General features: G+C 37.3%; 1 protein-coding gene across 16 annotated transcripts in view; it reads left to right on the plus strand.

Annotated features, from left to right (window-relative positions):
- nrxn1a (neurexin 1a) overlaps window positions 1-21,657 on the plus strand; it is a 1,334,105-nt gene extending 1,312,448 nt beyond the window's left edge. For 14 of the 16 annotated variants that reach the window (XM_052010794.1, XM_052010792.1, XM_052010793.1 and 11 more), the window contains 2 exons: window positions 992-1,079; window positions 18,347-21,657. In XM_052010794.1, the coding sequence (XP_051866754.1) occupies window positions 992-1,079; window positions 18,347-18,633 (375 nt within the window). In that variant the 3' untranslated portion in view covers window positions 18,634-21,657. Of the gene's footprint in view, window positions 1-991; window positions 1,080-14,537; window positions 14,622-18,346 lie in introns of those variants that run through there. The other 2 variants (XM_052010796.1, XM_052010807.1) reach the window with 2 other exon arrangements.
- The last annotated feature ends 3,999 nt before the right edge of the window (window positions 21,658-25,656 follow it).

Here is a 25,656-nt window from a genome sequence, read left to right on the forward strand (position 1 = left end):
CAGAAGACATAGCTATCCCAGTCACAAATGTGTCCCTATATGGGCACCTCACAACAGAGAGATAGGTCGAATAAGCAGACTGATGGTTATATGATTTAACTAGTCTAGATAATCAATATTATTACTATGTAGCTTTGAAATGAGGTGATACCACCAAAACAAAACACTAATACCAAGTTCTGATTAAAGTTCACACTTAAACATATTGTATTTTTAAATCTATGCACCTCAAGAATGTTTTGTTTATAATGTTTTAAAACATTAAGCATGTTTTACATATTAAGTACAGAGCTCAAAATAGGATGAAAACTATTCACTGTTTACTTAACTGGTGTAATGAACCTCGTTGATTTTTTTTAAAAATGTAAAATTGCCAGAGTCTACCTGTAAATTCTGATATTTTTTTAAAAACGAATGGCTAATTGGTCTCTCAGTGAGCATTTTATGTTAGCATTGTACAGGTAACATTTTCCCTAATTACCAAGTCACTGCCAGTTTATTTCTTGTTAATTAACATATATCAGCATTCTTTACTACAAAGTGCTCTTTGAAATACTTCTAAGTGTTCAGAGTTTCCAACTGTAAATCTACCGTAGTCCATTTATTTGAAAACAAAGCTTATGTTCTGACTTTTAATCTTCAGCTGACCTGCAGTTTTAGGTCTTTTTGACTTTTAATAATAATTTGTGTGAAATGTATTCAAAATATTGTTCATTATCTGTCACCTGAGAAATCAGCAGCATAGACAGTGGTTTGCTACACTGCAATTTTTTTTAGAAATTCACTTTGACTATAATTCAAAGAAAATATGTGTAAGTACATCATTGAGGTAATGACATTTAAATATTGTTAATCATGATACAAATATTTGAACAATTCTTAAAATATTGGCTGCTTTTTATTTTTGAAAATAATGTTGCAATGTTTAAAATACTTCTATTGTTATTTGGAATTAAAATACCCTAAATCTTATTATTTTTTTCCCCCACAGAGCACAGATGATCTATTGGTTGCATCTGCTGAATGTCCTAGCGATGATGAGGACATTGATGAATGTGAGCCAAGCTCAGGTGGGTTAGGTTAGTCCATTTTTATTACCTATTCCTCAGTGTTTCTGTGATTGTGTGTTTGCATGCTTTATCTGTCTGCTTGATCAATGGAAGGGGTTTCATTGTTTAGTCACTGTAGGCAGGTAAAGCATTTCGATTACTTGTTTTTGGTAGATGAAGGGATTATTCAGTAATTTTGTTAAATTTAATCAGTACCGTGGCATCTTAGTCAATCAGGCTAACTAGTACCGGGGTTAAAAACACTGTCAGCCAACAAGTTAAATGCAGAGCAGGATTTACAATAATACTTGAGCAATGTCCAGTTAATCAGTGTGTAGAAAGCACAATTCAGTTGTCTACCAAGGTCACTTGCAAAGAATTTTCTGTAAAATATAGCAAATGGAACTTATCACAAAGCTGCAGTAACTCCTTTAAAAAAAAAGCTTAGAAATTAATTACCAGTCAGACATACCAGAATGTACCAGTAATATCCTGTACTTTGCTTCTGAAATTTGGTTCCATTGACTTCAATGGAATAGTTTTTGAAACTGGATTGCAATGTTAAACTCTACTGACTAGAGGTGAATTTCTAGGCAGAGGTATTTCCTCCAGCAAAATAGATAGTTCCATTCAACTTGTGTATACATATACGATCAATCCCAGTCACCCACAGTACTGCAGCCTTGAGGAATGGACATTAGCTGATCATTTCCATTTGAATGGGGATGGTGAGGTCTCTACTTGGAACAAAGAAACACAGATATACATCAAACACACAGTCTTAACACAACAATGAGATGAATATGGAGATTATTCTACGTATATACAAAAAGTACATACCTCAGTATTCATAGACGCATACCTTTCACCTTAAATATAGACTGATGCAAGTATCTCACCTTTTTAATAGACACATAGATATTGAAAGATGCATCTTGGAACCTGACCTTGTATGCATAAATTCAAAAATGTTGACACAGACATTTAGCAGGTTCATACGTCAATAGAGTTAAGTGAATAATTACATACACTACTATCTACAGAACAGACAGTAAAGCCAACAAAAATTGCTCTTGGCCTCTGCATATATTTCATTTGAAACATAGGTCAATGTAACAAAATTATTGTACTCTTTCTGTATATAATTTGTGTAACACTATACTCTATCATTTACAAATTCTGTTTCACTTCCAATGAATGATTTATATTCACTCAGTTGAAAGTTTTCCAGGAACATGCCAAATCCTCTGGTCTCTTTGGCTGAGCTGTCAAAGGAGGCCATCACTGTTCACATTGTCACGTTAGAACTGTTGCAATTATTCCCTTGGTTTAAATTACTTTCTGATGTCCTTTATTCTTACTCTTTCTCCTCCTTCTCCCCCCTCCCTCACCCCACCCTCTGCTATCCCAACCAAAGCTACCTACTCAAAAATGTCATTTTTGGTTTCCTTTTCTTATACTTGTTTCAACACTTGCAAGATGCTGCATCCCATAACCAATGTGGTAGCAAAAACTAGAATGGTAATGAATGGGTGCATCTTCCTATCCTCTAGCCCATCTTCATTTCTGTTGGACTATAAATGAATATTGGGCAGTACACAAAGTTCTGTCCATTCACTTACACTCCTTTTTGTGCCACTGCCCCGGAGATTTTGACCTGAATTCTCTATTTCCAGCAGCCTATTTCAATCCCTAATTACTATAAATAGAAAATTCCTCCTATAATTGCTGAGAACTCACATGGAAGACCAGATTTTAGTTTTATGAAGTCAACTTTCTCCAATACCCTTTCTTCTTTCAAGAATCTGAGATGACTTTTGCAGTTAGAGTTCCACAGGAGGCAGAGACTCACTAATTATCTTTCTTTATGTATGAGCACCATTAATAAGTTTTGTCATGCTATTAAAATATTGAAAGTTATCACAAGTTTAATCGTGACTTCATTCAAGAATACTTCCTGGAAGGAGCCAACAATTGCTCGGCAGAGACAGAACTTGAATTGATTTGCTGCTTTATTCACCAAGGCATTTTGGGACATTTCATAGCATCCAAAATTGCTGCTGTAGTTGACATAAAAGAAAATTCCAGAAATCAATAATTTCTCAGTTGTGGAAGTGAGTGAAGAAAGAGTAATATCAAGCAATTTTTGACCAATATGATTCGAAACAAAGGCCGTATAGTATTTCACTGTGTTGGTACCTTTTATTTACTTTTGGGAAGTGGAGGTCAACAACAAACTTTGGGAACAAGGAAATCCCAAAAAATGTGTATCTCTTGAATTTTTTTATTTCTAGTGATCAATGGTAGGGGGTGGGGCGGGTGGCGGCAAAATCTGTAGATTAAAAATGAAAAGAGGACCTTTCTTTCAGGTTCAGTAAGCAAAAAAATAATAAGCAGTATAAAAGTGTCTCAGCTGGAGTACCTGGAACTAGCAGCAGCATGAGCTAATGCAGAGCAAAATTAACTGATTCACTGATTGTTATCCACTAACTTCCAGTGGAATATATGTTGGGAAACGCAGGGAGAACTGCACCACACAATGCGTGACTTGGATATCCATACAATCTAATGTCCCTTTGACACAAACAGAATAAGCTGCTACCTCTCGTTATGAGCATTGTTCTCCTGGGAGCAGAAAAGGTTTAAATTTGATATGGGCTTACAGAATCATAACAAGTTTCAGTGGGGTAGAGAGAAACCGTTCCTGTTGGTGGTGCAGTCAAGGACTGTAGAACACAAATTTGAAGTGTTTTAAAAGATCCAGGAGTCATGTGCAGAAAAGATTTTTCTACATAGCAAGCATTATACTCTGGAATGCTCTACTCTGAATGTGGCTGATGTAGATTCAGTGCAGCCTTTCAAAAATATTTGAAGGCTTAAAAGATTGCAGAACTAATGGTAGAGTTAGAAGAAATTCATCTGAGACAATTTTTCAGCAAAGATAGCATAAGTTCAAAGGGCCTCCTTCTCCATCGTAATGATTCAAGAACAAGGATTGGCCAATTTGAAAACACCTTAACTGGTTTTAATTGAAGTCATACAGGAATCTTGAGAGGGGGAGTAAAAAAGGAGGCAAAATGGAATGGGCCAGAGATTTTTTTCAGCAGTAAAGTCTTTGACAGATGAAGTCTTCTTTGTACACGTACCTTTCATAGTACTATGACAATGTAGATCAGTACACAAAATATAGTTAGGAAGGCAGCCTTGTAAAATAAAGCAATTATTGAATAGTTAAAAGCAAAGTTGTAAAATAAAAGCACAATAGAGTAGAGCATAATGGAGCAGATCAACCAAAATAAAATCCCATTCAGTGAACACTTTGTGCCACAACTTAGAAATATGCAAAAAAAAATCATGTTCCAAGCTGCGCTGTAGCCCAGATTAAAGAGGTTGTTCTACTCTGTGAAATAACATTATATGCTAGTTTTCCAAAAAAAAAACAAAGTATTTGTTGTGATTCCAGGAACCATCTACTAACAGCTTCCTCACACCCTTTAGCTCCACTTCACTTTTTGTATCAGTCCTTGCTAAATTACAATCATTTCTGGCTGCCAAGTGCAGCCAATGACCCTGTGGCTCTGTATTATACATGCATAAAGTCATGGAGTTGCACAACATAGAAACAAGCCTTTCAGCTTGTGTCTATGCTGACCGTCCTGCCCAGCTACACAAATCCCCTTTGCCTGCTTTAGTTCCATATAGCTCTGTGCCCTCCTCCAGCAAATACCTGACCACATGCCTCTTAAATGTCGTTACAACTACTCCTTGTGTGAAACATTTACCCCTGAGTTCCCCTTTGAACCTCCTCCCTCTCATCTTAAACTTATTGCCCTCTGGTTTTAGATACCCCTATCATGGGAAACATACCCTGTCTGTGCCTCTTATAATTTTACATATGTCTATCATGTCACCTCTCAGCCTTTTTCCCTCCATGGAAAAAAGACCTAGCCTATTCAATCTCTTCTGATAACTCAAGCCCTCCAATCCAAGCAACATCATTGTGAAACTCTTCTGCACCCTCTCTAGTTTAATCCTATATTGTGGTGACCAGAACTGCACACAATCCTCCAGTGCAGCCTAGCCAACATTTTGTACAGCTGTAACATGACGTCCCAACTTTTAAATTCAGTGCCTCAGTCAATGAAGGCAAGCATGCCTAATACCTTCCTCTCCTCCCTGTGTTCCAGTTTTCGGGCAATTATGTACTTGTACTCCAAGCGCACTTTGTTCAACAACACTCCTCAGGACCCTGTCATTCACCGTGTATGTCCTGCTCTGGCTTAACTTCCCAAATGCATCACTTCACACTTGTCTGAGTTAAATTCCATCTGCCATTCCATTGCCCACTTTCCCAGCTGATCTATATATATCCTGCTGTAACTTTAGACAACCTTCTTTACTGTCCAAAAAATGTCCAATTCTGGTGTCATATGCTAACTTTCTAATCATGTCACTTACATTCTTTGACTGTCCACTTAATCTATGCCTCTTATCATCTATCAAGTCACCTTTCATCCTCCTTCACTCCAAAGAGAAAAGCCCTAGCTCACTCAACCTATCCTCATAAGATGTGCTCTCCAATCCAGACAGCGTCCTGGTAAATCTCCTCTGCACCCTCCCTAAAGCTTCTACATCCTTCCTACTACGAGGCAACCAGAACTGAACACAATATTCCAAGCGTGGTCCAACCAGAGTTTTATAGAGCTGCAACATTACCTCACAGCTCTTAAACTCAGTACCCCGACTAATGAAGGCCAACACACCATACGCCTTCTTAACAACCCTATCAACCTGCACAGCAACCTTGAGGGATCTGTGGACGTGGACCCCCAGATCCCTCTGTTCCTCCACTCTTCCAAGAGTCCTGCCATTAACTTTGTATTCTGCCTTAAAATCTGATATTCCAAAGTGTATCACTTCACAGTTTTCCGGGTTGAACTCCATCTGCTGTTATTAATATAAATAATTCGAGCCAAGAACTGATCCCTGGGGTACTCCACTAGATAATGCTTCCAACCTAAGAAACACCTGTAGAGTTTAAAGGATGAGGGGCTCCACCCAGGATCCACACATTTCTGGATCCTGACCTGCCATCTGAAAATTTGAACTGCTGGGTCTTAGCAAACTTGCCCACCACCTATCCCAAGCCTAAAGTATCAGAGAGATTAAATGGTGCTCAAGCCCTTATTCCCACTCGTCTCTCTGCCCTACTTAGCCTGTTTAAATTAATGAAATAACATGCAATGATGTAATGAAACAACCAACTACTAGAGATAGCTGATGACACCAGGTTTGTTGTTGGGTTGTGATATAACAGATTGGATTAGGAGAGCACACCATTTGTCTGAGTGAGTGTAAATAAGTAGTCAATAGTTAGTGTCTACAGCATTGCGATCAGTCTATAAAAACTGAGTTAAAGGGCAAAACCTGTGGAATTGCCTTGCTGTGGTTACATAACCAAATTTTGTCCCCTTATCCTGATGGTAGATTCATAAACATGTAGATCTATGATCTTACAAAGCTCTGAGTCCCTCAAAGTTAGCTTGTTTATATTATGTTTTGCAGGCTAAACAACATTCAGGGACAGACTAATTTGTATAAAGCATAAAAACATAAGAAATAGGAACAGGAGTAGGCCATCTGGCCCATTGTGCATGCTCCGTCATTCAATAAGACCATGGCTGATCTGACTCTGGACTCAGATCCACCTACCTGCCTTTTCCCCATCACCCTTAATTCTTCTACCATGCAAAAATCTATCTAATTGTATCTTAAATACATTTAATGAGGTAGCCTCTACTGCTTCCCTGGGCAGAGAATTCCACAGATTAACTACTCTCTGGGAAAAGCAGTTTCTCCTCATCTCCATCCTAAATCTATTCCCCTGAATCTTGACGCTATGTCCCCTAATTCTAGTCTCACCTACCAGTGGAAACAACCTTCTTGCCTCTATCTTATCTCATAATTTTATGTGTTTCTGTAAGATCCCCTCTCATTCTTCTGAATTCCAGTGAGTTATAGTCCCAGGCGACTTAACCTCGGGACTATACTCACTGGAATTCAGAAGAATGGTCATAGGCCTCATAGGCCAACCCCCTCATCTCCGGAATCATCCTAGTGAACCTCCTCTGCACCACCTCCAAAGCCAGTATGTCCTTCCTTAAGTAAGGAGACCAGAAATGCATGCAGTACTCCAGGTGTAGCCTTACCAGCAACCTGTACAGTTGCAGCATAACCTCCCTGCTCTTAAATTCAATCCCTCTAGCAATGAAGGCTAACATTCCATTTGCCTTCTTGATAACCTGTTGCACCTGCAAACCAACCTTTTGTGATTCATGCACAAGCACTCCTCAGTCCCTCTGCTCAACAGCATGCTGAATCTTTCACCATTTAAATAATAATCTGATCTTCTATTTTTCTTTCCAAAGTGGATGACCTCGCATTTACCAACATTGTACTTCATTTGCCAGACCCTTGCCAACTCGGTTAACCTATCTATATCTCTCTGCAGACTCTTTGCATCCTCTGCACAATTTGCTTTTCCACTCAATTTAGTGTCATCAGCAAACTTAGATACACTACACTCAGTCCCCTCTTGCAAATCATTATTGCATATCGTGAACAGTTGCATGCCCAGCACCAACCCTTGCGGCACCTTGCTCACCACTGATTGCCCTCCAGAGGAACACCCATTTATCCCAACTCTCCGCCTTCTATTGGTTAACCAATTCTCTATCCATGCATCCTTATCTTATGGATAAGTCTTTTATGCGGCACCTTATTGAATGCCTTCTGGAAATCCAAGTATACAACATCCACCTGTTCCCCTCTATCCACTACGGTCGTTATATCCTCAAAAAACTCCAGTAAGTTTGTCAAACAGGACCTGCCCTTCCTGAATCCATGCTGTCTGCCTGATGGAATTACTTCTATCCAGATGTCTCACTATTCCTTCCTTAATGATAGCTTCAAGCATTTTCCCAACTACAGATGTTAAGCTGACTGCCCTATAAGTTACCTGCCTATTGCCTGCATCCTTTTTTAAACAGCGGCGTGACATTTGTTGTCTTCCAATCTGCTGGGACCTGCCCAGACTCCAGAGAATTTTGGTAAATTATCATAAATGCCCCTACTATAACTTCCACCATTTCTTTCAGTACCCTGGGATGCGTCCCATCAGGATCAGGGGACTTGTCTACCTTTAGGCCCACTAGTTTGCTCATCACTACCTCTTTAGTGACAGTGATTACATAGAGGTCCTCGCCTCCCATCACATCCATAACATCTCTCTTTGGCATGTTTGACATGTCCTCCATCATGAAGACCGACATAAAATAGTCGTTAAAGGTCTCGGCCATTTCCACTACCCAATATTAATTCCCCCTTCTCCTCTTCCAAGGGACCTACATTCACTTTAGCCACCCTTTTCTGCTTATATTATAAAAACTTTTACTATCTGTTTTTATATTTTGTGCTAATTTACTTTCATTATCTATCTTCCCTTTCCTTATTGCTTGTTTAGTGGTTCTTTGTCACTTTTTAGAGTTTTCCCAATCTACCAATTTCCCACTACTCTTGGCGACTTTGTATGCATGAGCTTTTAGCCTGATGCCTTCTTTTATTTCCTTAGTTATCCAAGGCTGGCTCTCCCTACCCTTACTTTTAACTGGAATATACTTTTGTTGAGCACCGTGAAACATCTCTTTGAAAGTCTTCCACTGTTCCTCAACTGTCCCACCATATAACCTGTGTTTCCAGTCTACGCTAGCCAACTCCTCCCCCATCCCGTTGTAGTCTCCCTTGTTTAGGCACAATACACTGGTTTTAGATCGAACTATTGCACCCTCCATTTGTATGAGAAATTCAATCATACTATGATCACTCTTTCCAAGAGGACCCCTAACTGCAAGATCATTAATTTTACCTGCCTCATTGCACAGGACCAGATCTAAGATAGCATTTTCCCTTGTAAGTTCAATAACATGCTGTTCAAGAAAGCAGTTAATATTTTATTGAAATTTTAAATAAATAATTGACAATATGTTTAAAAGTAAAATTAATGACCATTAAAAAAGAAATCATATTACAGTCTGGTTAATCTTGATAGAGAAGCAAAACGAGAGAAAAGAATAATTTATTCAAGAAGAAATCTTCCAGAAGCAGACAAGATAAAGGTTTAAAAGACTCTGCAGGGTTTTAGTTGTAATCTTTGACAATGCAAGCCATAAGCAAAAATTTAATTTTGAACTCATTTCACTTTAATTGATGCATTCATTGCTAATTTGAAGAGACTGATATACACACTTCTCAAGCTGTCCAGCAATGATCCATCAGATCCATTTGCTTATTCCTGTTACATTAACATGAACTGCACTACCTTCTGCCAGGAACTTTTTCTATTCTAGACTGGTGAAACTGTCTGAAAGTACTTCTAAAACTGCTAACACTTTAACATAAAGCGATCACTTACTGGATGCCAGAGAATAGCTTATTTGACATTCAGATACCTATTCCTGCCTCCCAGCAGCACTTTTATTTTAGTTGAATGGCTACAGACTCAAGATCCAGACCTTGGTAATATTTTGCAAACAGAAGCTTTGCTGTACAAAGTGAATAAAAAGGGCTAATTCAAATATTGATTTTATTATTGTTCAGTTTATAATGCAACTGGATAAAACAATGGTAGCCTTTCAATTTGAACATTTAAAACAAAACAGAAAATGTTGGAAACCCTCAGAGGGTCAGGCTGCATCTATGGAGAGAGAAATGGAAAATGTTTCAGGTCAATGACTTTTTGTCAAAAGAGAGGGTGGTAGGACAGAAGGTATATCTGTGATTGGGTGAGACCAGGCCATATGGGTTAATGGAGGCAGCTACAGAGTGATTATGTCTCTTCCTCTGTGTTATGTGAAGCTGGCAGCAGGATTATGGGACATGCCTAGCAGGTCAGGCTGTAGAACTGGAGAGAGACAAATGAGCTAATGTAACAGATGGATGACTTAAAACAGAAATGGCCATTTCTGATAGAGACAGAGAAAGTGAAGTTGGAGAATTTGATGTAGAGTCTAGAAGGCTACAACATGGCCAATTAGAAGATGAGGTGTTGTTCCTCAAGCTTTCATTGGGCCTTTTTGTAAACATGCAGGAAGCTTAAAGTGGCAGTGGGATGGAGAATTCAAGTGTCAGGCTACATGTCCGAATGCAGACAATGTGATCACCCAATCTGTGTTTGGTATCTCCAAGTAGAGGAGACCACACTGAGAACACTGAATCCAGTAAACTGGATCAGAAGTACAAGTGAATCATCACTTCACCTGGAAAGACTATTTGGGTCCCTCGATGGTGGGAAGGGAAGAGATGGAAGGACTGCTGTAGCATCTTATGCAGTTGCATGGGAAAGCACCATAAGGCAGGGAATGGTTGCTGTGAACAGAAGAGCAGACTGGGGCATTACAAAGGGAGTGGTACCTTCGAATTGCTGTAAGGAGAAGGGAGGAGAATAAGTGTCGGTGAAATGTTGTTCATATTGGTGGATACTGCAAAGGATGAGCTGTTGAATGTGGAGACTGATAGGGAGGAAGGTGAGGATCATGGGAACTATTCTACTGTTGTCCAAGAGGAGAGGCTGCAAGAGCATAAATGTGGGAAATAAATGAGATGCAGTTGAAGGTTCTGACCACTGTGGTAGAGGGGTAGCCACAGTTAGGATGAAGATTGATTTTTCATCGGCACCTGTACGGAGGGTCACATCAAAGGAATCAGAGAAACTGGGAGAATGGAATGGGATTCTCACAAGAGACAGAGTGTAGTCAAGAGACTTGTGGGAGTCTGAAGGCTTGTAATGAATGTTTGTGACCAGCCTGTCTTTTGATGTGGACTATGTGAAGATTAGCAGGGTGGAAATTGGCAGCAAAAGTAATGAAATTTTTGAGTTCAGTGTGAGTGCAGAAACAACTCACACTGAACTCAAAGCAATGTTGTAGTTGATATACAGGAAAAAGAGGGAGGGGGCCTCAGCAGCAGTGAAACAAAGGCAGTTCTACATATCCTTCAAAAAGACAAATGTGGTTTGGACCATGTGAGTTCAAAGCCTGCATATTGATCTGGAGAAAATGAGTGGAGATGAAGGTGAAGCTGTTCAAGGTGTAACCTTTCAATTTGACTGTTGTGAGCCATCTGTAAAATGATTTCTATGAGCCTTTCCTTTCAAGACTGTTGACCTAATAACAGTTCTGTTTTGATTATTTCAGAGTATCATTTTATATTTTAATAAAACAGTACAGAATAAGAAATGATAGTTATATGAACAAATTGCAAAACAGGTAAAGTTTTGTGAAAGTGTTGCTGAGCACAACACATTCAAACAAACCTGCTTATTTCCAGACTAGGCATTTAATGAAAGAAAAAAACTCTGGTTTATAATATTACTAAAGCAAATATTATTCCCAAGATCCATACTTTTCCAACAGAAACCATTGAGCTCAAAAGAAATCCACACTCTTTTCGTTTGTGTTCAAATGCCTCAACTGGCATCTCAGACCAAGAAGGTTGTTTGATTCTGATCAGTTCAATGGCAGTGAGTTGGAAACACACTCACTGGATGCATCAACTCCATCTGAAAGACTTGGTATAGTATTTTACAATAGAAATTTTGCTGGAAATGTCCCTATTGAATAAGGTGACCTACCTTGATAACCTTTAAGATTATTCCTTCTCCTTCACTAGTGTCAGCTAAAAATATTTCCTTGTGAATATATGATGTCCATTTAATAAAATGTTGTAACCAAACATTTCATCATGATCAGCTTACAGCCAGTAACTTGTGAAACTGCAAAATGTCTGACTCAGAATGGAATGTACAAATTAGTCTAAATCACTGTTTTTGGAAACTAATTAAGTAGTATATAATTATATAAAAGAAAACTATTATAATGTAATGGTTTTAGCTCTACTTTTCAGTTTAATTAAATTAAATTGCACAGGACACGACTCTTTCTGCCAGGCTTTTTTATACATCTGTTTTAAAAGGATAAGGATTGATACTTACACATTAAGCCATAAGTCAATTAACCACTTTCACCAGCATCATTTTGGCTTGATGCCTTGTCTTGTTTTAACCCATTAGTGATTAAGTTCCATGATATTTTTTGTGTACCTATCAAGCCTGAAAAGAAATATCTAAGACAAAGATCTCTTGCACAGATCAGGGAAATAGTTTAATTATAAACATTCAGTAGATTGAAATATTATGTTGAATTATTAGTATGTATTGTTAAAAGGCAATGGACTGGATTTTTCTGATTGCTGGCAATTCTGCCATAGCTTTAGCTATCGAAGTTTTTTGTCAATATTCCTGCGGACAGGGTTTTTTCAATCATGCCAGACTTAACTTCATTGACTTCATTACCACTTGGGAACTTGATTGAGGTAACTGCACACTTAGTAGGTAGGTGAGGGAAAAGTATTGTCAGCTTTATGCTGCCAAGAAATTCCAGGCCAGACATTGTAATTGAAGATAATTGCCAAACACCATGAAACATAGCTTTGTCCTGTGCAGTTATGGTGTAACATCTATAAGAATCATATTTTTTCATGCTTCTATGATGTCCAATTATATCGACATCTAGAATTATTAGTACAAATCTAATTCAGAACAGCTGCAGACAATAAACAACTCCCATTGGTACAGCTTGAGAGAGTGCAATTTTGTTGTCCTATGACTGTAGCTTAGGAGTAAAACTTACTGCCTCAACTCACTCATTTACAGTTCTGAAAACATGTAATTTCTTCCAGTATTGCTGCTCATGAAATCATATGGTACAATAACACCTTCATCAAGAGCTATGAGACACCAGGTACATTATGTTTCATCATTGCAATGAACTGAGGATCCAAGCAGGTGGCAATGTGCTTTTTCGATCCCCGAGTGTAATATATAGTGTGTAGGGGAAAGATATATTTAGTAAAAATCTTTCACAGCTTCTCTGCAATCTCTGTAGCCCATTCTGTGCCTAAGTTCTGCAGTCATCTGACTCCAACAACTTTTTCAATTTCCTTTGCCGTTACCTCATCAGTAGAAGCCATGCCTTCCACTTCCAAGATCCCACTCACTGGAATTTTTCCCCAAATCTCTTTAACCTTTTTAACCTCACTTTTCAAATTCAAGGACCTCCTTCAAGTCTGCCTCTTTGACCAACATTGTATTTGTATTTTTATTGCTCTGCAGAATTTTCTGATACAGACACTACAAGTATACATTTAATTCTAAGTCCAGGTTAATAAAGAGTTGAAAGAAACTAGGCAGCATGACTGAAGTTCAACGTAGTTCTGCCACTCTTTCACCAAAACTTGATTACCTTATAATTGTTTTGATACTGGCAGTCTGTTTAGATACATGCAGTCTAAAGTCTATTTTAATTGGCTACACCTATCAAAATGGAGTACAAGGTCTAGAGATGTATAAATATGAATAGTTATGGTGTCTTAGTAAATGACCTCTTAAAAAGAGAATCCATCTGCATGTGGCTTCCAGATTTAAGCCTTGCATGGCAACTACGTTGAAGAACTTGTCTCGTTTAGATGAATTCTTTCACACAGAGAAGTCTGGATTCTTATTTCCACCTTGGTGAATTTACTAGTCAAGCCTTGTGTGGTCAGTGGAAGTTAATTCCAAAGAAATTGAGAGCTTCATTGTGTTATTTGTTATTGCGTTAGGGCAGACAAATAAGTTTTTTTCAGACTACCCTGTATTTTCTTGCCACATTCCCTCCAAGTATTTTCTAATCCCCTTCTCCACGTATTTTTTGTTCTGCCATTCCTTGCTATTTAGGGTCTACTGTAATTTTCATGGCAATAATTGAGCTATCAAGGTTTTATTCACATAACCATCTCACTTTTGCATCATGAATTTAGCTGAGCCTATTATCACAGCAGAGACAGCGCCATTACCTCAGCATAGGCAGAAGGCTAATTTGAATCTTTGTATACAAGTCCTGGATAGCATATCACCATCCTATTTGAGGAACAATGATTCTCCTAGAGTCATAGAGTTCTCCTAGAACTCCAAGCTCACTACATTATGAGGATACCTTCCCCAGGAGTATTGCCACAGTTCTAGAAGGTGGTGCATCATCATCTTCTGAAGGTTTATTAAGAACATATGAATTAGGAGTAGTGGTGGGCCACTCAGCCCCTCAAGCCTTCTCTCACATTCAACAAGATCATGGCTTATCTGATTGCAAGTGAGGGGCAGGTATTGGGTATAATGGAATGAGCTGCAAGAGAAAGAGGTGGAGGAGTTACAATGTTTAAAAGACATTTGGACTGGTTCATTAGATAGGAAAGGTTTAGAGGGATATGGGACTAGCTCAGGAAGGCACCTTGGTCAACATGGACAAGTTGGGCCGGGGCCTGGTTCTGTGCTGTATAACTCTGGCTCTATAAACTCCATATTATTGTCTACCCACTTCAGCCTTTCACTTTTTTTAGAACAACCTCAAAAATATTCAAAAACTTTGCTTCCACTCTCCTTTGAATAGGAGCTTCAAAGTTTCATGAGCTTCAGATGAGGTGAACATTTATTTTCTCCAGTTTAAATTATTGACTTTGTATTTCTAACTGTGACCCTCTTATCCCAGATATTAGTCTTGTAAACCTTCTCTATCTCTAATGCAGTTATGTCCTGTACAGAATTCTCCTGGTGTGGTTTCACCAATGCCTGAGGTCGTTGAAGCAAAACCTCCCGATTTTGTATTAGAATCCCCAAGCTACAAACAAAGACATCCTTATTTTATCTTTGCTAATTACTTGCTGATCCTGCAGTCTAGCATTATGCTAATCATGCACTAGGACATCTTATCCCTGCACATCTCAGAGCTCTGCAATCTTCCACCATTTAAACAATACGCTTCCATTCTACTTTTCTTTCCAAAATGGATAATTTCACATTTGCTATACCTTTGTCCACTCATTTTTGTAGTCTCTATAACATTAATTTCAATGCTGAACTGGCTAGCTTCCTTTTGTTTTCTAAGCACATAAAAGATCACTTTACCAAAATGTTAAAGCCATGAAATCATACCATGAAATATAAATTTCTTCTGAAACCACATGGAAGACATGAAATAATTGTATTGGCTATTTCAAATCACCCATTGTTGCATGATTCCATACTGCCTGCTGGTAATCTTGACAAGCAGAAAGCACTCATTTGAAACGTAAAAAGTATACAGTCCAATTCTGGTACCTGCAAGGGAGATTACACAAGGTGATCATTCTCCTATTATGTATAGCATCGCTCACAGTTTCTTAAATGGTAGGCAGCTAGGATGGGCCAAAGATTGATACTCCATCAATGTGGCAAGAACTGCTCATGATCATTAGTCTTCTGCTTCCTGCTGGGAATGGAATCCAAGACATTTGTATTCATTTCAATCCCCAATTTTAAATAATCAACTGATCAGACCTTGCTGGTAGCTGACTTTGTTCTACTGCTTTCATCTGTTGAAATAAAATGTTATGTTGCCTGCTATTTTAATCACCTGTGCCCAATTTGGCAACCCCAAACTTTTGAGTAATTATTAAATGAGACAGTTTAAAACAATTGTTCTAAGGATTTATACCTTGAACCATGCACAAAAACATTATCTGTGATTTCCTAACAGCAATTGTCTGCCATATTGACTGCTGGAAAGTGAGCCAGATTACTTTCTATAGTAGCCACAATGCAGCAGCATAAAAGGATGCAATCGCAGTATCGCAGTGAGGAATACAATGCTTCCTACTGTGCCTCAACATCCTGTATAACTCTCCCCCGCAAAACCACCACCCCTCCCTCCCCCAACCCCAAGCACTGATCTGGGCTCCCGTGCACCAGGTCCGTAAACCCATTGTGAGGCACCATTCCACAAATGGGTTGGTAGTCACAGCATAATACATACAAGAACAAATGTCAGCCATTGCAATCCTATACTTCTTGTTAATAAAAATAATGGTAAAACTGGGCTATCTTTTTGGTTTAGCACTTTGACCCAGCTTTGATTTCATGATTCAGCAAGCCATTATATCACAATGGAAGCAAGTTGGTTTCTTGATTTATTATGATAAAATGTTGCTGTCATTAATTTAATGAAAGCTGATCTTTGATGGGGTCAAAGTATTAAACATTGGTTTAGGAGATTCATTTAAGAAAACATTCTCCATACAATCATTGTTTCATTTTAAATCTCTGCTTTCTCTGAATATTTTATTAATTCTTGTTTACCTTATTTATGGTAAGTTATATGTTTGTAAAATTGTTAATTACGATTTATTTGCTCTTTCCTTACACCTGAAGTTATTTTTCTCTTCATAAAAGTAATGGAGAAAATTAAGTTTAATGTCTAACCTAATTTTTAAATGTACTTCAATTAAATGACATTTAATGTTTCAAAGAGGGAAAATGGAGCAGCAAATAAGTGAATTTGGAAAATAATAAGAAATGGAAGGAATTTGAGTGTAGACTTTCAACATCTTATTGATAAAGTGACAAGTTTGAGATAGACCTGGGTTGTTTATAGTGGTCTACAGGAGAACAGAAAGCAAATATTTATAAACTGACAAGGAAGGAATGCATGGTAGTGCATTGAGGTTGAGGAAAAATTTCTGCTGATAGCTGTAATTGTATAAAAGTACTTTGTTTATTTTCAAAGGTATGATTATATATGCCATGGTGTCCAACTTCAGTTGTCAATAATTTAGATCTTATGCCTTAATGTCCTGACTTCCTACAGTCTTTTAAGAGTTTAGACAAAATGACAGTTTGATGGACATTACACAGATTTGACCTGCTGTTGTATTAGAATATAGTAATTTTCATAGTTGATGCAATGACAACTTTAAACTAAAACATTGAAAAAAGACTAATTTACAAGGAAATGTGAGTAAATGAACTTGGTTCTCACGCACACTGCCTTCACTCTTATATTGTGACTTTGAGCTGCATTTTATTTTAATTTTACCTTGTATTCAATAAACTGCTCATTCACTTTGTTACAACTTGCGAAAATCTGGAAGGGGTAAATGTGTAAGGGTTGCCAACAGTCCTATTTTGACTGTAATTGTCCCACGTGAGACTGATGTTCTTTTTTTCCTTTTTATTATCTTGACCCGGGCACCCAAAATACTGTATGAAGGCCAAGAAAAAGATTAGGCTAGGAGAGATGGTGGCAGTGAAAAAGGATCAATTTTCTTGACTCCACCTGGCAGGAAAACAGATCAATGTCTTTTTTTTTAACCAGCAATGGCAATGCTGGGTTGCTGTTGACTTCTGAAATAATTAAAAGAACCCATTTTAGCAATACTCCTGGTGGGTATTTCCAGACTGAACACTTCCCAGTGAAGAAGAGCGAGCTCCCACCTGCAACCTGTCACTTATGTTTGAAATACAATGTTCGCAACTCTTATGGAGGTGGATGTGCATTAGTTACGAGAATTAGATTCTGTTACATTTTGATGGGTATGTTAGCTAAAATGCAACAGTTTTAAGAGATTGCATAATACCTTGATTCTGAAATACTGTAATAAACAAATATGATTATATTTCAAGACCATTCTTTTACAACTTTCTTTCATTTTTCCTTCATGCAAAATCATGGGGGCAATACATTGACTGACCCACATATGGTGAGCATTCTTTTTGATACTTTAAATGTTACTGTTTACATTTGAGCAATGAAGATTCATTAACATTTATACACATCAATATGTGCTGGTATATACAGTATATGAACTTTAACAGATTTTGGTCTTTGATATTTTTAAATTAACTGCAAATGGAACCCATTAGAGAGGCACACTGCAATTTCTTTGATGTCTGCTGTGAGATAATTTTGGAATGTTTAATGTGGTGATATTGTTCAATGGTGAAAGTTCAATGGAAGTATTTTTTCTTCATATTTTCCCCCTAGTGGTAATGAATTTTTTAAGGTAACTTAATTCTGAACATCAGATGATTCCATCTCTATAATTGAAATAGCTCCTAAATACAAACACCTGGACAGGAGCAAAGGAGGGCAGACCTAATGAGTACTTGGAAGCGCTCATAGAAATACTATTTCAACTGCTCTTAAGTCATGCAATCATACCTCCTTTCCCAAACTGAGAGCCAAAAAAAATGGCTTGAAACCCCTTCCAGCACTCTGTATTGTACACCTCTTTGCCCACCTTATTCTAATTATACAGCTGAGAGAAAATCTAAAGTTCAATAATAACGTCCTCCATATTTCATGATATACCCACAGCAAACCCCACCGGACCAGGTGGCAGAGGCTTCCCAGGAACAGCAGAAGTGATTCGAGAATCAAGCAGTACCACAGGAATGGTGGTTGGGATTGTAGCAGCAGCTGCTCTTTGCATTCTCATCCTCCTCTATGCTATGTACAAGTACAGGAATAGGGACGAAGGTTCCTACCACGTAGATGAGAGCAGAAACTACATCAGTAACTCCGCTCAGTCCAATGGGGCTGTAGTGAAAGAGAAGCAGGTGAACAATGCCAAAAATTCGAGCAAAAACAAGAAGAATAAAGATAAAGAATACTACGTCTGATCATACACTTGGAAGAAGGAAGCCTATAAAATGAGAAGGAAACGAAAAAAAACATTTTATCAAAGACATGATAAAACTGATATTTACTTTTTGCAAAGCACATGGGATAAAAGACAGTACAGATAATCAGGAAGGAAAGACAACAGTTTGTAAAGTAAGCTTTAACATTTCAAGCTGGTTGAAGTCTCCTACTTGTTCACAGTGTTTTCATTTGCTCCGTCTTCTTGTTGTCTGAACTTTACTGTGGAGACAACAGCATGAAGCATTCATCAAGAAGAGTATTACAACATTGCACAGAGAATCTACCTGTTACCATGAGTTTTCAGCCAAAGTGCTAAACAATTCTGCAATGTGACAGAAGTCTCATTACTCCAAGAAACTTTAAAGTTAGTTAGCAGACCCTCAACATCAATGGGTTTAATCATCTTTATATCCATGGGAGACCTGTGTTTAAGTGCTGGCTACAACATAAGACTAATGTTAAATAGTATAAAGTGGAATAATCCCTTTCTGTTTGTAAGAAGTAAGAACGCCTTAATTTCATCCACAGGAAATATAAGGCATGGATATATACAAATTAAAGAGAGAGCATAGATACAATCATTTGAAAATTTTCATGCACGCTAATATGTTATTACATACATTTATACAAACATGTATATGTGCTTTCTGGACTGTGATGAGTGATGTTTTATAGCCTGTTGTATAGACAATGCAAATATCTCTGCTATCCAGACATTTTTTGGTAAACGCAATGTTATAGCTGTAGCTATGGATAGACAAGTTTGAAGTTGTTGATGAGATCTGCAATGTTAATGTTTTTGCAGCCATCATTAATAGTCTCAAACTTTTTATTAATTTCCATTGTAATGAATGTCTACCATACATGTAAGAGAGATACATGTGAATGTAAATATAATTTAGCTGCATTTTTGTAATTCAGACAGTAATCTCTTCTGTTTGAGGTTTTGTTGCGTGGGAAACAAAGCAAGTTTTACACTGAAATGGTGGCTAATATTATGAAATCTTTGTTAGATATACCAATGGAAATAGGTCTCAATAATTTCACTTTAATTTTTTTCATGTTTTCTCAAAACAGGAAAAATAAAATTTTCAAAAATCTGATCATTCCTTAATTTGCAAGACATGTATTGATGTTGCTGAATGTCAATGTGCTTTGTTACATGGTAATCTTCCTAAATATCTACAGCATCACTGCAGAAAGTACAGTTGCTTATTTCTTCCAATTGTTATGCTTCATCATCTTTTTTATTTAAATATGTCCTTCTCCCATTTGGAAGTCGAAAGCTTTAACATTAAAGCATTGAAGGTCTTTCATTTTCTAGCTTTGAATGAAGAGTCCTATATATGGAATACTAAAATATCTAGATCTTAAGAACTCATTATTTAGCTTTTTATATTATTTTTGGTGATTTCATAGCAATAAACCTGGTTGTAATGTACTTCAAATCAAATACAAAGAGAATATGTTATATTCTATGGGTGTACTTCAAGGGAAACCAGCTGAATTGCTAAAGACCTCCTGGGAGGAAAATAGATGTTCACACGTTCAAACGGGAAGGAAGAATTTAAAACATGCTTTAAACAGCAGGGGCCACAACATAACAGGACCTATTGTATTTTGTGTCAGCAGTCAGTTAGAGATGGTCTCCTTGCCAAATGCTATAGCCATCTCAGTGACACATAAAACAATTCATAACATTAGGCACTCACTTTTACACTAGCCACATCAATTACATTTAATCTAAACAAAGAGCATTGTTTTTACCTTTGAATGAAAGGTGCCTTCTTGTCCAAAAAGCTGAAAAGGGAGTTATTTTCTGATTAAAGAGGAACATACCAGATATGTCCTTAATCACAAAGGCGTTCTATGTAACCAAAACAGCAATTCCATTCAATGCAATTATAATGTAATTTATTAACCAATCCATAAATAGTTCACGAACAATGGATCCCCCTTAAGGTGTATAGGAATCCATACAGCTATAAATATAGTTGCAATTAAAGCCAGTTCTAATGTTGCTCTTGTAAAATAGGAGAAGTCATGTAATGTTCCAGATTCCTACACAGATGTTTGCTCATATTAACAGTTATGAAATTAGAAATGTGAAATAATATTTTATAAGTTTCTATTAGTATCAAGGGAAGACTAGGTAATTACATGGGTTAAGTTTACAAGCAACATTTACAATGAAATCAACATTCATTTCCTCAACAAATGCACAATCCACCACCACCCCCATACACAAACGGCCAATGAAGCGGAGGAAAATTCCAGTAAACTGACCTGCCATGGTTCAGTAGTTAATAAGGAGTTCCTTAGTATCCAGGATTGATATTTTTAGCTCTCAAGTGGAATCATAGCTCATGATCTGTCATGGAGATACAGTATGTCCTAGTGCTCCAAAGTATATAAAATAAGATCATGTATTAAATCTGTACAATAAATTAAAGATTGACTGATGGAATAAAAGTTTTATTTACTTTATGTGAACCTTGTTATTAACGGCACTCATAAAATCCTGGATACACTGAAAGTGGCTGTAGGAACTTTAGAAAGCAACAACGGTAGAATATATATTATTAGATAACAGGCACTTGACAAACTGGACAGTTTTAAGCTATTCATGTTGCCAAGGTAGTTATATCCATTTAGTTAACAATTTGGTTTACCAGCTACACAGGAGCAACATTTTCTTGTGTCTTAAACTACCTACAGCCCCTAGCATGGCAGTTTCCAAATTTCATTTAGGTTGATACTGTTTGGTACTGTAATGTGTTGTGTTTTGGCAAACTCTTGTTTTGAAGCTGTAAGAAATTTTACTTATGAATGATGCATTTCAAACAAGATAAAACAAGCAAAACCATTCTGAAGCCCCATCTTCGAGTGCTTTGTGTGATAAATATTGAAAGAAAATTTTGTTGCAAAAGCCCAGTTAACCATTATTGAAAATGCTAAGCCAGTGGAATTTACTGTTTTTGTTAATAAAATGTTTCTTATAATAGAAACCTTGTGATGTACATTCTTTTGTTCCTTTAATTTTAAATCTCTCATATTTTGGAAAACAATTCAATGTTCGGAGCGGTGTGATATTTCCATAATACATGGGGCTGACAATTTCTCTCCTGTCACCCCCTCCATCGCATGCACATGGAACCCTCTTATTGTAAACATAAATGAAATCACAAATGTATTATAGCAACAGACCCTGTATTTTTTTAATATATACTGTAATGTGAATAGTTGATCACAGGAAAGAAGGATGAACTGGGTATAATCAGTTCATGCCAGTAGCCCAATGGCTTGCATTTATTTCCTAATCACTTTTAAACAGTCTGAAATTTTGGCTGAAGTGACATAGACAATTTTGAATTTAGACACCAGGATGGTCATGAAAAAACATGTTCACTATTACTTGCACTTATATCTTAATTGCTGTTTGTTGAAAAGTGCTTCCAAAATTTGTTATTAAAATCACTGGAGTCAAGTTTCATGACTGTTTTCCTTGCATTGTTATAGTAATGCCCCATCTGCTTTCTGAGGTGAGCATAAACGATTCCAAGGCACAATTTCAAATGAATTGAATCCCCATAGCCCTGTGCAACAGTTACCTTTCAGCAACACAAATATAGATCATCTGGTTATTCCGACATTGTTGTTTTTGGAAGGTGGTCCTACATAAATTGATTGCTGCTTTCCTACATTGCAAGAGTGACTGCATTTCATAAACTATTTCACTGGCTGTAAAACCTATTGTAAATGATGACAACAAAGGTGGCATACTTGTGAAAGTATTATTTTTCTCCCTTAAGTAGCTTAATTTGTTTCAGGACACTTTTTAATTTGATTGTCTTTCCATTTTATTAGACAAAATAAATTCCAGTAATATTGGGGATACAGGAGCTGCAACTTCTACTTGTGGGATTGGAAAGTAGTCAAACAGAAAGCACACTATTAGTACCTTCCTTGAGATTAGTGAAGATCCTTATTCAGAATGTCTTTCATTTACCCATCACGTTTCAGACCCTTTTTGGTTTACTGTTACAGGAAAACAGCTTAAATCTGAACTCATTTAGTCTTCCCATTAAATTAATGCAGGGACATGCCTATCCATGGCCTCCTCTACTGCTATGTTGAGGCCAGGTGAAGGTTGGAGGAACAATACCTCATATTCCGCCTTGCGAATCTCCAAGCTGATGGCCTTAACATCAATTTCTCCAACTTCCGGTCACCCCACCTCTTCTTTTTCTTTCTCCCCCACACCTTCACTCCTTTGTCTTCTCCTATTCCCATGGCTCCCTTTTCATGCCTTGATGACCCGCCCATCTCCTCTCCTCCCCTCCGCCATCATTTATTCCATGGTCCACTGCCTCTCCTACCGGATTCCTCCTCCTTCAGCTCTTGGCCTCTTCTACCTATCATCTCTCAGCTTATTACATCTTCTCCCCCACCCACTACCTTCCCCCTATCACCTGAACTCACCTATCCCCTGCCTGCATGTATTCCTCCCCCTCCCCCCATCTTCTTATTCTGGCTTCTGCCCTCTTCCTTTCCAGTCCTGATGAGGGGTCTCGGCCCGAAATGTCGACTGTTTATTTCCCTCCATGGATGCTGCCTGACCTGCTGAGTTCCTCCAGCAATTTTTGTGTATTGCTCCAGATTCCAACATCTGCAGAATTTCTTGTCTCTCCGGTCCGAAAATTTAACTCTGTTTCTCTTTCCACAGGTGCTGCCTGATTTGCCGAGCATTTTCTGCTTTTATTTCAAATTAATATAGATGCTTCTTTTGTTGCAAAAACATCATAATTTCCCCTTCCTTTAATTTCAGTGCACTCGATGCCTGACTATTACCCTCATTAATGCTTTAACTAGCAAATGAGACCAGGATTCAGAATGGGAAGTGAACCTTTGCAGAAACTTCTCACAATATTTTACAAGGGCACGTGTGACTGACTGCAGTCCACCAAGTAATACAATTAATGTAATTTTCTTGTTTGTTTACATGATGAATAAAATGAATACAACATGACCTGTAATTTATGAAATAATGCCATTTACCCCCAAAAATGGACAAGACAAAGCAAAATCAATTCTGATAATTAGAACATTACCAATCTGATGGAGCAACTATCCTTTACATTATGTATAGTGAAAGAATAAATTACTTATTTTTGTAATTTATAGATTTTGTCTTTGCATTGTACTGCTGCCACAAAACATCAAATTTCACATCATGTCAGTGATAATAAATCTGATTCTGATTTATTAAACATTGCACATGTGAAAATTCACTCGTATCATGAAATCCTTAGAAATTGCATCTTGTCATCTTGCTTTTTAACAAAAGTTGCAGCATAAGCACTAAAATGAAACCACCTTAAACAACTTAGTTTATATGCTTCTGTACAAAACAAAAGAGATTAAGAATGATCTGAGAGAGTCTACACATTGATCTGAATGTTCAGACAAAATAGTCTTTGCTTTTTCTTTATGTGCATGGATTAGACTTCTAAATCAATAGCATGTTCGAAAGTGAAGACTTTAATAACTGGTTTATTCTGATGCTGTGCCATGAATTATAGCTTTTCTTAATTACAATTATGTTACAATGTTAGGTACTTGTGTTCTCAGGACTAATACATTCTGAAGTACAATTTGAAGTTATTACACTATTTGAAAAAGATTTTCTGCTGCAGCATTATCCCATAGCAGATATTTCTTTCCTGAAAATCACTTAATTCTTTCTTGCTTTCTTCAGTGCTTAATCAGAATACTTTCTCATGTGTATTTCTGTTATATTAGAGTGTTGAAAATGATTCAAGGTAATTAGCAAAAATATCAGAGACAGGTTGATAAGATTTATATTTTCTAATAAAATTTGCCCCGTCTCAGTCTATATGGAGCCCACCGTAACTTTTGCCAATTTTTACACTTTTTATATAAAGAAGTGCAAGTGCTTCTGGAATTATGTTTCATGCTAGGAATACTCTCCTATTCTACTTTCCCTTTCTTTATCATTGTTTTGTCTTCCTTTGCTTAATTGTGAAGTTTCCCATCAGGTTTACTGCTTTTTTGGAAATATTATAACCTTTTCCTTTGAACCAACACTGTCTTGAACTTCTCTTGACATACACATCATTTAAATTGTATTTTTATACAGTAAAAGGGACACATAGCCATTGTAAATTTGTATTTTTTAAACATTGGCCATACCTTGTTCACAATCATACGCTTTAATGTGGTGCCCCAAGCCACCATGGCCAACTCATGCCCCAGAATTTGCTTTGTTTAGACTTAAGACCCTGGTTTCAGACAGAACTAAATCACTTTTGCATATTTCCTTACAATATAGAAAGCCATTTGGCCCATTGAGTCAATGTCACCTCTCAAAATAATCCCATTCCCTCAGTTATTTCACTGTAACCTATTCTTTCTCACATGCCCTTTCACTCCGCTCCTTACACCTACCTTCCTTCCATCCACCTACACAAGATAATTTACAGCAGCCAATTAACTTACCAACCCATGTGATTTTGGGATGTGGGGTTGAAACCGGAGCATCTAGGCAAAGCCCATGTAGTCACAGGGAAAATACAGGAACTACACAAACTGCACTCAAGACCAGGACTGAACCTGGGTCACTGGAGCTTTAATTTTTGATATAAACTATATTATTAATTAACCCTTTCTTACTGCACGTTACTACAGCTAAAATAACTTGTTTCCTTGTTGAGTCTTCAATATACTGATCTAGAAAACCATCTCAGACACACTGAATAAATTCACCCTTTACACTAAAACTGCTAATTTGGTTTGACCAGTTTACAGGTAGATTAAAATCCCTTAAGTTTATTGCATCATCCTTTTGCAAACACTTATAATTTTCTGATTTTCTTCCATGCCTTACACTACCACCACTGTTGGGAGAGTATAGAAAATCAATACATTCTCACTCTCGCCGTTTCTTCACTCTACGTAAATTGATTCTACTTGGTGATTTT

The sequence above is a fragment of the Pristis pectinata genome, chromosome 3, assembly GCF_009764475.1.
Source record: "Pristis pectinata isolate sPriPec2 chromosome 3, sPriPec2.1.pri, whole genome shotgun sequence".
Lineage (NCBI taxonomy): Eukaryota > Metazoa > Chordata > Chondrichthyes > Rhinopristiformes > Pristidae > Pristis > Pristis pectinata.